The following is a 16543-nucleotide window of genomic DNA, read 5'->3' as shown; positions in this document are numbered from 1 at the left end:
ATTGAGGTTGGATCAAAGCTAGGAAAAATTTCTTAAAGTGCCTGTTTTCAGGAAAGGAAGTGAAGAAAAACTAGGGCCTAAAAAAGCCTATTGAGATGGGACCTGAATTATACCAGGGTAAGGTCCAGATCACTGATTAAAGAGGACATAGCTTCCTCAATGAAACTCCCTGGACCTCCAGCAGTTTCAGCCAACCTCTCTTCAGGAATAAAGAGCCATCTGTGGGAAAAGAACAAGTAACTTTGCTTTCAGCTTCAAGTCAATTTACTAATTCTGTTTTACTTTCCAAAATCATAAGTCAGTCAATATACATGTACTTAGTTTAGTAAGTATTGACTGACCTAAGAGCTAGAAGGGACCTTAAAGATTGTTTAGTTCAACCTATAATTGAATAATTTTTCAAAAATATTCCCAATATGTGCTAATTCCTTCTATATCAGAATTTCTCCTGTGATTGGAAACTTACTATCTCCTGAGGCAACTAATTCCATTCTTAGATAATTGATTGTTAGGAATGTCTTTCTTTATATTAAATCTAAATCTGCCTCTGCCAATTTTCTGTGCTGACTAAGTAGATTTATCATAATTTACAGGACCATCTCCACTATGCCTTCCCTCTGAATAAAAAAGAATTTCCTTCCTGTCCTGCCCCTTACTCCCTTACCAAGGCCTAAGAATTCCTTTAACATGTAATGTGTGCCCTCAAAATGGCATCCTAACATTTAGAGATTCAATTAAAATGTATAATCAGTCAATGAGTATATCAGGATCATGGCATAATTTCTTCTTTTTATAGATGAAGAAGGAGGAAAAATTTGTTTAAAGTCTAAGGACCTTAAGGATATCAAAATATACTGTTTCAATTAACCTCCTAAAAAAAATTGGCATATAGAAACATACTTTAAGCATTAGTACTTGAAATATAATTATATACACTGAAATATATATGTGTGTGTGTAGCTCTTTTTCATGCTATTTTTCTTAAAGAAATTTTTATTTTTATCATTCTTTTCTTAAATTGAGATTCTCTCCCTCCTCCCCACCCCTAAGACAACAATATATCATACATGTGAAATCAAGCAAAACATATATCCATATTAGCCATATTGCAAAAAAAAAAAAAAAAAAAAAAAAAAAGTGAGAAAATTATACTTCAATTTGCACTGAGTTCACCGGTTCTCTCAGGAAGTGGGTAACATTGCTGTCACTGTGCACAATGATGTAATATTTTTTCCCAATTCACTTTGCATCAGTTCATATATGTCTTTCCATGTCTTTTCAAAAACCACTTTCCTCATATTAACTTATAGCACAATAATATTCCATCCCAATCATATACCACATCTTGTCCAGCTATTCCCCAAGTGATGAATCTCCTCTCAATTTCAAATTCTTTTCTACCACAAAATCAGCAGATACAAATATTTTTGTGTATGTGTGTGTGTATATATATATATATATATATATATATATATATATATATATATATATATATATATATATACACTTTTCCTTTTTCTTTGACCTAGTAGTGGTACTGCTGAATCAAAGGGTAAGCACAGCTTTATAGCCCTTTGAGTGTTCTCCAGAATAGTCAAACCACTTCACTATTCCACTAACAGTTCATTAATATACTTATTCTTTCCACTCCCAATCCCCTGAATCATTTCCAATAGATTGAAGAGTTGTTTAATTTGCATTTTTCTAATCAGTAGTGAGTTAAGGCATTTTTTCATAAGACCATAAATAGCTTTTACTTCATTTTCTGAAAACTACCTATTCATATCTTTTGACCATTTTACCAAAGGTGAATAGCATTTGTTTTTATAAACTTGACTTTCTATATACATGAGAAATGTGGCCTTTATCAGAAAAATTTATTGTAAAAATTTTGATATTACTTCATTTTCTATAGTGCCTTTTAGCAAAATTTTATTTCTCTATGACTTTTAATTAGGTCTATTTTTGCTTTTGTTTTATCTAAGATCATGATTGCTACTCCTGCCTTTTTTAGTTCAGTTGAAGAATGAGTTGATAAAGCCTGTTAAATACTGCTCCACCTTTTTATTTTAAATCTTGTAGGATAGGTTATTCTTGGTTGTAATTCTATCTCCTTTGCCTTCCAGAATATCATATTCTAACTTCCCGACTCCTTTTACATGTAAGCTGCTAAATCCTGTGTGATCCTATGACTCTACAATACTTTAATTGTTTCTCTTAGGATTTGACTGTAATATTCCTGAGAGCTTTCATTTTAGTATCTCAGGAGATGATGGGTGAATTCTTTCAATTTCTATTTCAAATTCTATTCTTCCCTTTCATTCTAAGATATTAGAGCACTTTTCCTTCATAACTTCTTGGAATATTATGTCTTCACTCTCATTTTTGATCTTGGCTTTATGGTAGTCCAATAATTCTTAAATTATAACTCTTCAATATATTTTTCAGATTAGTTATTTTCTGGAGAGAGATAGTTTATTTTTTCTTGATGTCTCATGGAATCATTAATTTTCACTTGCCCAATTCAAATTCTTAAATAACTATATTCTACAATGAGCTTTTAACCTCTATTTCCATTTGGCCAATTATGCTTTTTAAGGAGCTCTTTTCAGTAAATTTTTTTTGGCTCTTTTGTCACTGGGCCAATTCTGGGTTTTTAGGTGTTATTTTCTTCAGGATTTTTTGTGCCTTTTTTTTTTTAAACCAAGCTGCTAATTCTCTTCCCATAATTTCCTTTCATAACTATCATTTTATTCCCCCATTTTTCCTCTACTACCTTTATCTCTTGATTCCAACTCTTCCAGGAATTCTTATTCCGCTTTTGTCCATTTAGCAATCTTTCCTTTTTTTCTTGGGGAAAAGGGATAACTTTCAATACTCTCATGCTCCCCAATGACAATTCTTTTTCATTTCAAATAAAAATAATAGTTACCAAACATGCTAAGTCAAGAAAAACAAATGTCCTCACATTGGACAAAGAAAATCTGCATATCTTTTACCATTCTGAAGGATATTTATAATGAAAATGATATCCACCTCCAGAGAAAGAACTGATGGAATCTAAATGCAGACAGAAACACACTTTATTATTTTTCTTGGAATTTTTTTTTAGTCTGTGTTAGCTTTCATAACATAACTAATATGGATAATATGTTTTGCATCCTTGCACATATATAATCTGTATCAAACTGTTTGCCTTCTCAGGGAAGAGGGAGTAGAAAAAAAGGAATTTGGAACTCAAAAAAAATTTTTTTTAATTGTTTCTATTTCTAATTGGAAAAAAAAAATTTAAAAATTCTTTAAAAAAATTTTAAAACATGTATCTTGCTCTCTATCTTCAGTCAATCAATTCCCTGTTTGGAGGTGGATAGCAGGCTTTATCATTGGTCTTCCTGGAAACCTTGTTAGTCACTGCATTGATCAGAGTTGCTAAGTCTTTCAGAGTTATTCTTTCTCAAAATGCTACATGTTATTCACTTCAGTTTGTATCAGTTCTGACAAGTTTTCCCAGGTTTCTCATTTTTTATGGCACAATAATATCCCATTACTTTCACATAGTATATTTTGTTCAACTATTATCCAACTGACAGACTCCCCTTTTAGTTTCCTTATCTTTTCTTCAATAAAGCTACTATAAATGTTTTGAGACTTTGTTTTGTTTTTAAATCTCAATGGAACTACTGACACTGCTGGGTCAAAAGCTATATCCAATTTAGTGCCTTTTGGGGCATAGTTCTAAACAGAGGTATTTTCTATCACACATCACAAAAAAAAAAAAAAAAAAAAAAAAAAAAAAGGCCACTCACAATATCCATGCACATGCAAATGTAGCCAAATGAAGCATCACCTTTAGACAGCAGGTTAACAGCTCAGACTGCGCCAAAAACTGCATCCTAAAGTTCACTTTGCTCAATTACCGAGCCAGCCTCTGGTGTTAAATCTTCATTTTTAGTAAGCAGATTAGAAAGGAAAAGATTAGGTAAGAGTGAGATACATGAAACAGCAAATGATAGCAAAAGAGAAGCTGATTTAGTTAGAATTTTTTTAAATCACATTTAGATTCCTGCCTTATTTCAATCTGAATAAAAAGTATGGAAAAAAAAGAATCATAAAGTAAATAGAGAATGTTTCATTTTTCAAGATACAAGTCCATTTGATTGAAGATATGCTTCTAACTGAAAGTTAGCCCCAAAGTTCAATATATGCACAAAATAATCACTTTTCAATTCTAAACATGTCATAGCAAAATAACAAGATTTATTTTGCTTATCAAGTCTTGAAAGTTACATCTCAATTTCACAAAATAATTTAGTTTTCAGAAAATCCATAATGGTTTTGAACTACCTAGATATAACATATAATTTCTGTTTTGCTCATTCAACGTATATACCATGTTATTTTGTTCAAACTGCTTCGATGATGTGTTCAGTAATTTAAATTGTCTCACTCTTAATGACCCATTTGAAGTTTTCTTGGCAAAAATACTGGAGTGGTTTATCATTTCCTTCTCCAGCTTCTTTTACAAATGAAAAAACTGAGGCAAACAGGGTTAAGTGACTCCCAGGGTCCCACAATTAATAAGTGTCAGAGGCCAGATTTGAATGCAGGTCTTCCTAATACAGGATCAGCTCTGTCCAGCAAGCCACTTAGAAGTCCCTAACACACTGCTAAAAAGTAAAATATCAAAAAGTCTTAGCACAGTTTTAAGTTTTATAATTCGGCATAAAGTTTTTTTGAATGGTTAACTTAATTTTAAAATTCATTTTTAAAAATTCTAAGTTCAAAATATTTTCCCAACCATCCATCCTTCCTCCCCCATTAAGAAACAAATAATATATCAATTCCTATATAAAGTCTTTATACATTCCTCTATTTCCTTTGCAAATGAAGACCTGGGGATTATTCTGTGGCCTTAACTAGACATAATGGATACTGTTTCAATGTAATGATCAATTTTGCCAATTCTTTTCTTCTTTCTCTTTTTCTTTTTTTTTTTTTTTCTGTGTGTATGTATTTGAAAGATGGCTCCTAAAAAAAAATTCCCTAGAAGGAAATTCAGGGAATATAAAACAAAGATGTCAATAAAAATTTATTTAAAAAAATAAAATAAAATAAGCTGTGGTTTGAGAAGAACTCAAAAGTTCCAGACCTTATATGTAGATAATTTTGAAGATATTAGATGTGACTTTAACACTGTGTAGTTGAAGAACAGAAGAAGTCACTAGAGTTAAAGCACTTAAGGAATTATGGGAAGTCATATGGCTTTTTCTTTTTCAAGTAATCAACATGAATATTACCAGAGGAAGTCTGGTATGTGTCCTATGTCTCTTAAGAAGAATACATGTGGTAAAATGTATGGGATTGCCTGTCATCAGGGGGGAGGGAGTAGAGGGAGGGGGGGGGATAATTTGGAAAAATGAATACAAGGGATAATATTATTAAAAAAAATATATATATATATATGTACATATATATATATATATATATATATATATATAAAATAATAAAAAAAAAAAGAAGAAGAATACATGTGACATCAGCTAGATGGTACAGTGAATAAGAGTACTGACCTAAAGTCAGGAAGACCTGAGTTCAAATCTGGCCTTCAGACATTTAACATTTCCTGGCAGTGTGACCCTGAGCAAGTCACTTAACCTCAATTGCCTTAGCAAAAAAAAAAAAAAAAAAGACCACCACATTGGAGGTTCCTTATATTAATATTTTATTTTCTCTATGAAGAGTAGCTATTTACCAAATGTTTAACCAAAATATATAACACAACAACACACTAGATTCTGAAGCCAACTGTAAATAGTGTTGCTAGCTACTTAGATAACTATATAAAAATAAAGTTAAGAGAGTAAAATCTAAATATAATAAATTGGGGCATTAGACATCCCATCACCTTGGGACTTTTAATCTTAAGTATATTTAATTTTAAACTAATATTAGTTATACTATCAATTCTCCAATGTGAAGATCTTAACACACTTCCTGTGAAGAGAATGGAGCAACTTTTTAAAAAAGGCATTATTTCCAGTGGTTCTTTAAAAAAATCAAAATTTTAATTAATATATTTATTGAAGTTATTTTTGTGTGCTAGCACATGGTCCCTTGTAAGCCACTACTGACAGGGTTTCAACTAATTAAGCTAACAAAAAAATCTTGTAGCACCCATTCAGATGTCATAGAATCTCAGAATCAGAAGGGACCTCTGAAGATCATCTGGTAGAGCTTATATCTAAAATGAGGATGTTCCTCTTAAAAAATACTCCAGCAATAGACATCCAGTCTTTTCTTGAAGACTTCCACTAAAGAGGAATTTCTTCCTTCCCAAGGCAGCTTATTTTTGGACAGTTCTAATTATTAAGAAGTTTCTTCTTGCATTAAACCTAAATCCCTTTCTCACATCCTACCTGGATTCAATAACCATAAAATATAATCCTTCTTCCATCAGACTTCCCTTGAAATACTTGAAGCCAACTGCCATTCATTTCCATTGGATCCTTTACTTTTCCAGACTATTTTCCAGTTCACTCATTTTGAGAAACTCCCTCTGGTTTATCCCATTTTAGAGGTATTCAAGCATCAACAAGGTCCATGCTAAAATGGAGAGCTTCGAACAAAACATGATGAAAATGTTTTTTTGGAATACTAGTATATTAACATGAAAATATTTGTTAGCTGTACAAAATTTCTTTGTGTACAAAGTTGAAGAAATTAAGATTTTGAGAACCTCTAAATAACACCAAGATATGGAGAAAAGAACAAGGAGCAACCTAGTGCTGGAGGTCTCAAATGAGTATAAAAGAACAGGTAAGATCTGAAAGAAAATGCATTAATAAGTAAAGAGTTAGTAGTAAAACAAGATAAGTTTTTCCTTTGTCCAAGAGCTCAAGTTTTCTTAAGGGATCAATTGTTTATTCAGAGTAGGTACGCCTTGATTCCACTATACTTGTTGGAGAAAATCTTCCCTTAGGGATAGTGTTTCAGCTCTATGGTATTCTCTGTATCTCTTAGATTTCTATGAAAGCCATTCTACTTGTGCTATAAAAAGGAAATAAAGTGAAAAAAGGACATTAAGTTCCATCTCCTCCATATACCTATAACAGAAGTATTTATGAACGCATTGAATGTTTTTTTCTTCAATGATCTTTCCATGTATAAAATAAGTTATTCTCATTTTAGCAAGAAATAAAAGAACTACATAGTTGAAGAAGAGCAGAAGAAAGGTCTATATCCCTCACCCTCCACATCCAATCAGATGCCAAGTCTTTTTCAAATCTACCCCTACATTTTTCACTTCTGATTACTTCTTTACATTTAGAGGGCCAGCACCCAAATTCAGGCACATCATCTTTCACCTAGCTTGCTGAAATATTGGTTTCCTAACCTCTGCTCTCTCCACACTCTAATCCAGGCTCTATATAGTTTCCAAAATGTTATTCCTAAAACACAAGTGATACCGTGTCACTTCCCTAAACAAGGAGTTTTGGTAGCTTCCAGTAGCCTTTGGACAATATAAACTCCTCATCAAGAAAGTTAAAGTGCTCAGTATCTGACTGTCACCTATGTTCTAGACAGATGCCAAAATATTCCACACCTCATGGATTCTAAGTTTCAAAATGCTCTATTTGCAGTTTCTCATATGTAACATTCTATCTCCTGACCCTACACCTCTGGCAAGACTGTCTCTTCTATACCTTCCTCCTCACTTCTACAACATGGAACCCCTAGGTCTTTTCAAAACTCAGATCAAGTATTGACTCTTAACAAGAGGCTTTTACTGAATCCTAAAACCCAGCTTAGTATTCCCATTTTCAAGTTCCTTTCTATTTATCTTTTATATGCCTGATATTTATTTCTTATTTTCACCTAATAGAAATTATGTTTTTAAGAGCAAAGAAAGCATTTTTGTCTTTGACTGTTCTAGTGCCTAATAAATGCTTGTTGAATTGAACTGAATGAGATTTGAAGTTGCTTAGAGAGAATTAAAAATATTTGGACAGTTTTGTACAGCAAAACAATTGTTTGGTCATGTATACATATATTGTATTTAATTTATACTCTAACATATTTAACATGTATTGGTCAACCTGCCATGGTGGGGGAGGGGGAATTGGAACAAAGGGTTTGGCATTTGTCAATGTTGTAAAATTACTCATGCATATATCTGGTAAATAAAAACTATTAAAAACATATATATATATATTTGCTAAGACAAGTTTTTTAAGTTAAACTGAAGAATAGAAAAAAGATCACATTAAGGCATAGTATTTTCACCTTTTTTGTTGTAGTTGTTTGGTTGGGTTATTTTTTTTTTTTCCCTTTCTCATGGTTTTTTTCCCTTTTGATTTCATTTTTTCTTAGACAGCATGATGAATATGGAAATATGTTTAGAATAATTGTACAAGTTTAACCTATACTGGATTGCTTGCTGTCTTGGGGAGGAAAGAAGAAGGAAGAAAGGGAAAAAAATTTGGAACACAAGGTTTTACAAATGTGAATGTTCTGTCTTTGTATGTAATTGGAAAAATAAAATACTATTGAATTTTTTTTAAAAAGATCACAATACAAAAAAGAACTGTTGATCAAGTGGATGAAATAATATGGAAGAACAGGCAAAGCTACTCAACTTTTATTGAGCTTTTGTTTTCTTTAGCCATTAGAAATAAGCTTTAGACTGAAAAAAAAAAAAAAAAACAGAACAAAAAAAGCTGACAGGAAGCTGATATACAAGAGAATTTGGGAGACAAGCCATTGTCTGGATGCAGTCAGTAAGTTCAAGTAAGCAGGCTCCAATAAACTATATTCTAGATTACTGGAAGAACAAGCAGAAGTGATTGCTAAACCACTCTCAATGATCTCTGGAAAAACGTGGAGAATAGAAGAGGTATCACAAGGCTGGAGGAAGAGAGGCATTTTTTGTTTTCTTGAAAACTGGGATGAGAACAGTCCATAGACTATAAGTCTATGGGCTTGACTTTGGGTCCTTGCAAAATTTTATAACAAATTTTTAAAGAGAATGTCAATTCTCTTTTAATTCTTAGGAAAGGAATTATCCCAAAGAAACCATCATCATGGTTTCACTAAGAACGAGTAATGTCAAACTGGTTACCAAATCAGGACAACATTGTAGATTTAATTTAACATATTTCAGTAAACGTTTAGACAAAAATTTCTTCTTCTGACAAAATGAAAAAGTAATCACTAGATACAAGTATAGCTAAATGGATTCAGAAATGATTAAATGAATTTAAGGAGCAATCTGGAAATAAGTCTCTGAAAGATGTCCAGAATATTTGGCCTTGGACAATTTAATCTTTTTCTCGTGATATACAGGTGGAGATAAAATAGTTATCAAGTTGGTAAACAGCATAGTATTGGGAAGGATAACTAATAAATTAATTATAGAGTCAGAATCCAAAAGTCTTGAGAAACTAAAACACTGGATTGAATTTTATTAGGGCTAAGTGTAACACTTTAACATCTGCACTTAAAAATCAACTTCTTAACCAAAATAGGGAAGACAAGGTAAACAGTAGTTCAGAAAAGAATTTGTAGGTTTTAAGGAACAGAAAACTAAAGAAGTCAACAGTGCTAATAAAAGGTTATGATTAACTTAAAAAATATTTGGCCAATCAGGATGGTAAAGGGCCTCAAGACCATACCACAATATACAGCTGGAAGAGAAAAGATTCAGGAAGTTGTATTTAAACAATTATATGTGGAGAAATGAGTGAAAGTTTAAAAAATTTAAGCCTTCAGCACTCTGAAGTCATTCAACTTTAAAACGCTTATTATGACTTATTAGAATCAAAAGTTGCCAATATATTTCTTCTTTTAATTGAAAATTTAATAGATTAACTCCTCATGAAGGAAATGATAAAACTGATTGCTCAAAATTAACATGCAATTATTCTGAATATTTAAATATCCCCTACCAGTAACAAGAGATTGGTATTAAAAAAATAAGAAAGCTAATTAATAAGAATTTAGTGTCATTTATCATTTTTACAATGTAAATTAATGGATGGTTGTCAAATGCTATTCTATTCTAAGATTGAGTTCAGCCTTCAAACATTTACCTTTTAAGTGACCAACCACTTATGAAAAAACTCCCCTCAAAACATCTTTGGCCACTGCAATAGTCTAGTCTCCTAATGGGAAAAATCTTTCTCCATCCCAATCCATCCTTTAGCTGCTGCCTCAGCTTCAATCTTAACTCTTTCATGAAGATTCCTCATATTATTCCACTTTTTCCTTTATCTAGCACTTACAATCTAGATAAAACATACCATTTAACATCTGATATCTACTTCCAGTATAGTTTACTACTCTTTTTTGTTTTTCTAACAATATTCTGAATTTTTTGAAAATGAGATTATTGAATTATATCTAGTTTGCAATTATCTTGATGGGGGTTGAGGTCCCTTTAAATTTCCTTTTTGAATTTCAGTGATATCCAGGCTTTCCCCAGCCCCCACGGGATCTAAGCTAACTTCAGTTTTCCCAACCCCCACAGTTTCTTCCTTATCTGAAAACTCATTGAATTGTATTCAAAGCTGACTCTGGCTAAAAACCCGCCAAGTGCCTGGGACTCCACCCACCTTCAAGATCACCAAGAGCCCCCATTAAGAAAAGGGGCAATCTTGGAGTTCATGCTTTGCAGAAGTCCTAAGCATGGCATCCTTAAGTTGGTCATGTCAAGGGTTTCTGCCCACTGGACCTATTCTGGTGCCTTTTTATCTGTACCCTCAATTTTACTAACTAAACTTTACTTCTAAACCCCTACAATAAACCTTTTTTATCAATCTAGATTTTCAGGCCAGTAAATTCCTTAAGAGGGGACTCTGCACAGTCACAGGACTATCCTTGCGCTGACCCAAAAGGGGTTCCCCCTTTCCTAACTCTCATCAATCTAGTCCAGTTCCCTCATTTTACAAACCTAAATGCCTTGTCTAATTTCACATAGATATATATTAAGAAGCAAAAACCGAATTTTATCCATTATTGTTTCCAATACATCATGCCATCTCTTCATATTCTCTACTTCTACTATGATGAACAAATAGTAATCAAGCAAGTATTCTCTAATACCTGCTTGATAACTATTTGTTCATCATAGTAGAATAGAATAGAACTCTCCACAGATCCTCTTTTAGTACTTATTGTACTACCATTGTACTAGTATTTGGTACTTATTGATGATTAACAAAAGGAAATATTGAGGATTCTGGGAAGATCGAGAAGAAGTTGGTAAATTTCAAGTTCTTCAATTTTCTCCCACAAAAAAAAAAAAAAACAAAAACTAATGTGCCTTAGGGCAAACATGGTTTGGTTAAAAAGTCAAGAAGACTTGGGGCAGAACAGGGTCTTCCAGGTACAACCAAAGAAGATCTGCAGAAAGCTCCTAGGCTGGGGATTAAGCACCTTTGGGTTAGCTCCTCAGAAACACTAAGTGAGGACCCCTGGGTCAAGCTAGGTTTGGCTGAAGCCTCAGCAGGAGTCACGGAGACTTTCACCTTCCAAATGCATGGGGAGTCTAAGGTCTGAGTCAAGGAAGACTTAGTGAACCTCATTAATCAGGAATGCCAGGCCTAATTGTGCTGCAGAGACTCGGCCCTGAATGAGAAGAAACCAGCACACTTGTGATTGCAGAAGCACAGCAGGGCAGTGACACTGCTGGCTGCAAGAACTTGAAGGTGGGTGGAACTCTTGGTTTGGGGTTCCAGGTCAAAAGGTAAACTGAAGTGAAGCTAAGGACACCATCATCTTCTCTCCCCATGATTAGAGGAGCTTACAGTAATATGTATTATGTTTTTTTAAAAATGTGTTGCCAAGAAGAGCAAACCTAACCATAAAAACTTTCTATGGGTACAAGGAAGACCAGGGTTCATCTTCAAAGGAGGGCACTGTAGTAAAAAAAAAAAAAAAAAAAAAAAAAAAAAGCTTCTACTCCAAAAAGTTCCTTTAAATGGCTCCCTGCCCAGAGAGAATTTATACAACTAGAAAAAGAAACACAGAGTCTCAAAGATGAAAATAACTCTCTGAAAATTAGAATTGGGCAAGGGGAAGCTAATGAAGCTATAAGAGACCAAGAAATAACAAAACAGAATGTGAAACACCTTATAAGAAAAACAAGAGATCTGAAGAACAGATCAAGAAGAGAAAATATAAAAATAATTAAACTATCTGAAAGTTGTGACCAAAAAAAGAACCTTGACACAATAATGCAAGAAATAATCCACAAATATTGTTCTGAAGTGATAGAACTCGAGAGGAAGATAGAAAGAGAAAAAAATCCACCAATCATTACTTTACATTACAAGATCCTTTCTGGAAAGCACAATTTTAAAATCCCCATATTAAAGAGAAAATTGTGCAAGAAACAAGAAAAAAATACACAGACCTACAATCAGAATTGTACATGACTTATCAGTAGCCACAATTAAAAAACCACAGGTCCTGAAATCATAACTATAGGCAATCCAAAAAAAAAAAGGCCTCTGCCCAAAAATATCTTAATAAAATTACCCATAATATTGAATGAGAAAAAATGGATATCCAATGAACTTGCAGATTTTCAGAATTTCCTATCAACCAAACCTGAACTCAAAAGATCAATTTCAAGGAATTTAACAGACAAATTGTTTGCTTTTTTTATATGGGAAATGTGTACTATATATTTAAGACTGACATCAACAATAAGGTAGCTCAAAATTATATTATACAAATGAGATACAGAGGAAGAACAGATATACTGGCATTAAAGGGGGAAGGAGGGCTCATAGTTTTGAAAAGCTGCTCGCAATTGGGAATGGGTTAAATAAGCAACATTTACATATGTGCCTACATATATGTCATGAAGGCATATATGTATCTATATATACATACATATATATACACACATACATACACACACAAAATCTATATCTATATAACAAACATATATATATATATATATATATATATATATATATATATATATATATATGTGTGTGTATACACCAAAATCTATAAAGAAATAAGGGAGGAGGGATTGGCAGACAGGGAAGCAAAAGGTGTAGGAAGAAGAAAAGGGATGGATTCATGGATGGGGAAAGGTTACACAATAGCAAGACAAATTAAGGAGCAGAATTAAAGCAAAGAGTCAGCAGGGATAGGAAAGATATGTTGGGGGGGGAGATTTATACATGTATGTATAGATCTACATATGTATACATAAATATATCTTTTCTGGATTATAGTCTGCTTACAGAAAGTGGGGAAGATGAAAGGCAGAAAAAAAGTAAAAAAGGTACACAGCAGAGAACAAAAGAATTACAAGGAACATGGACACTCATGAATATGTCTTCTGTTCATGTATATATTGTATAGATACATACATATATATGTATGTATGTGTGTATGTGTATATTTTGAATCTTCCCTGATGTTCTGCTGGGCACAAGACAATGTTCTCTTTTGTCTTGTTCTATATTCCTTTTCTGTTTTTCCTTTTTCTTATTCTGTTATTTTTAATAAAAAAAATTTTAAAAAAAAGAAAAAGAAAGAAAAATGAATTTCAACAAAGAAAATATTAACTCCATTCCACTTTTTTACAGCCAGATACATTTTTCCACCCACTTCTCTCTAGATCCAAGAAAAAACAACAAAAAAACCTCATTTCTTATTTTAAAACAGAATAGATTAAATTGTGATTTTCAAGGAACATTAAATTCAATATGAAATTATTACTTATCTTTTTAAACAGATCAACATACATTTTATACGATGTGCAACAAAGTCCCTAAGTTTGTCTTAAAACCACATACACATTTCACTAGAAGGGAAAACATGAAAGGGGAATCTTTTTTGTAAAACTTGTATAACAATTTAAAACAATCACTATCATTAAAAAAAGAAGAGAAAAGAAAAGGAAAAAAAAATCTCTCATAATACCCTCTAGGAAACAATGGTGAGTTTCAAGCTTTGACTCATCAACTCACCTATTCCAAGGGCAAACACAAAGGCCACAACACTTGTTGAGTTCTGTTAGGGTTTTCTCTGTCTCTTTCATGTCTTTGTTTATTTGGTCCATGCCTTCTTCTATGCGATTCAGTTTTTCTAAGAAGAGTTTTTTGAAAGTTAAATTTTGTGGGAAGTCACTAGCTATCACAAATGTTCTAGAGAGCTCCCCAACCAGAAAATAACACTGTATGAGGCAGCATAATATAATACAATCCCAAATCTAATAATGTATTAATCTAATCTAGTAAATGTCTATAATGGCAGTGAAAGAGTAAATAGACAATAAATAAATACTGTCTGACATAAAGTCAATCTGGGATGTGCCAAAGTTTAAAGCACCTAGCCCCTAATATCTGAATTTGAGTTGACCCAGGAAGAGCTTAGTTCAGTTTTGTTATCATATGAAACGTTGAAACTAGATACTCAACATTATTCCTAGGTCAGCAGATTCAAACCTCTGAATAAACAAGAACCTTAAGAACCAGGCCCATATAATATTGAACTCCAAGTAATATTTCAATCTGATGTCCCCCAAACTTGTTTAGGTGACTAATCAAATTTAAGCCCAAAGTCAGATTTTCTGGACATACAGTAACTTCTTAATAACTCCAATGGAAAAGTCAAACACTGAATAATCCAAACTATTAAAGAGGTTTGAGGTGGAAAAAAGTACCATCCACATGGGAAAGGGCACTCTTAAAGGATACATATTTGGAAACACAAACACATGAAAAGTTTTGTGATTGCAACAAAACCAGTAAAGATCATATGCAAAGTGAAATTCAAAACTTCCTCCAATGCCTCCAATGACTCCAAACTTACCTCCTTGTTCATCCAGCATAGTGATGGTTTTAATTCCTGCATCCTGAGACTGAAAGAAGCAAATAAATAAACAAATAAATAAGTCTAAAGTATAGCTAAATAAAAGGACTAATATCCACAAATATAAAATAAGAAGCCCATAGGAAATACAGAGAAAACATCAAAATCAGAGAAAGCAAGATTCTAGACAGATTAAGCCAGTATTTTTGATGTGTATTTTGCAATGTAGTCACTATCTGGAGTGAAAAATAAGTCAAAGACTTGTATTAAATTAATTGTCCCTATAATGCTATACTAATAGAAAAGGAAAAATCAAGTGTTGACATTACATATCATCGATGACATCAATACTTTCAGTTTTCAAACAAAAAGTATTGTAAACTTATTCAGAATACTAAAATTTAACACAATCCTTCCTTGCTCAATTCCTATTCTTGACTAGATAGAATCGACTTTATGTCAAACATAACATTATCCAGGCAATAAATGTTTCTAGGTATTACTGATCCAAATGCTAAACAAGTCAGAAACTTTGTAAGTTAGAACAGTGACATCATGATGTGCTCAATAGGATACCCAAAAGTAGAACATTCCTAGTAATATTCTCTTACCTCAATGGCTAAACCCAAGATTCTCCTTGTGCTTTCCAGGGACTGGGGAGGAAAAAACAAAAAACAAAGCTGTAATCTAACATTTTAGTATAAGTAGAACTTATAAAAACAAATGTCCATGTTTACCATTTTTAGGATGTTATTCTCTACTATATGTAAAATAATTGCCAATTTACCTCTTAAGCAATTTTACAATTAAAAAATTTGTCATTAAAGTTGTAAGCTGATTTTCATCAGATACTTCAGAGAAACACTGAATCACAGAATTTGAGAATCAAAAGGAATCTCTCTACAGTTATCTAATTCATAGCTCACAGAATACCCATTATAACATAACTGCCAAATAGTCATCTAGTCTCTGGATGAAGGAAGACCTCACTATCTTTCAAGGCAACCCAGTCTATCTCTGGACAGTACTAATTTTTAAATTTTTTCTAACATCAAGGCTAAATGGCTTCTTTGCAAGTTCCCCCTAGTACTTCTGATTCTGCCCTCTGGAACCAAAAAGATTAAGACTGATCCTTTGGCCTTTTTTGTCTCAACACTTCACATTTCTCCCTATTGAATTTTATCTTATTAGATTCAGCCCAATGCACTAACCTGTCACAAAAGTTTTGGATTTTGTCATGCAACATATTAGCTATCCTCAGTTTTAAGAAATTTTTTCTCACTTTCCAATTTTGGTAAACATACTATATCTGTCATTATCCAAGTCATTGGTAAGAATATTAAATAGCCAACCAGAGTTCTAGGTACTCCATCACCAATAAATCTTAAATTTATTTTCAAAATCCTCAATAAATCAACAGGAATTTATTAAGTACCTACTATGTAGAAAGCACCATATTAGGTGCTAGGAATATAAAGATCAAAAAGGAACAGTCCTCATCTTTCCATATAGACAGTCATCAATCTAGATCAGATTTTTATACCTCCCATCAGAACTATTACAATGGCCTCCTAATTGGAGGACTTTCTGCCTCAATTATTCCCAATCCCTTCACACAGCTGCCAAAGTCATCTAGCACAGATCTGATCATACTAGTTCCATATCAGATTTTAGGTGACTATTAGCTCTATCTAGTACCTTTATTTAG

The 16543-nt window shown here is 32.7% G+C and overlaps 1 protein-coding gene across 2 annotated transcripts in view; it reads right to left on the bottom strand.

Moving 5' to 3' along the window:
- The window catches only part of SNAP23 (synaptosome associated protein 23), a 49284-nt gene that overhangs the window by 6182 nt on the left and 26559 nt on the right, over positions 1–16543 (bottom strand). For both annotated transcript variants that reach the window (XM_074289390.1, XM_074289391.1), the window contains exons 3-5: positions 15447–15488; positions 14836–14884; positions 13992–14109 (exon numbers count right to left, since the gene is read on the bottom strand). In XM_074289390.1, coding sequence (XP_074145491.1) covers positions 13992–14109; positions 14836–14884; positions 15447–15488 — 209 coding nt within the window. The remainder of the gene's footprint in view (positions 1–13991; positions 14110–14835; positions 14885–15446; positions 15489–16543) is intronic.

This window comes from Sminthopsis crassicaudata, chromosome 2, assembly GCF_048593235.1.
Source record: "Sminthopsis crassicaudata isolate SCR6 chromosome 2, ASM4859323v1, whole genome shotgun sequence".
Classification (NCBI taxonomy): Eukaryota; Metazoa; Chordata; class Mammalia; order Dasyuromorphia; family Dasyuridae; genus Sminthopsis; species Sminthopsis crassicaudata.
The sequence above is the reverse complement of the archived record's forward strand: the minus strand, read 5'-3'. Positions and strand labels throughout refer to the sequence as shown.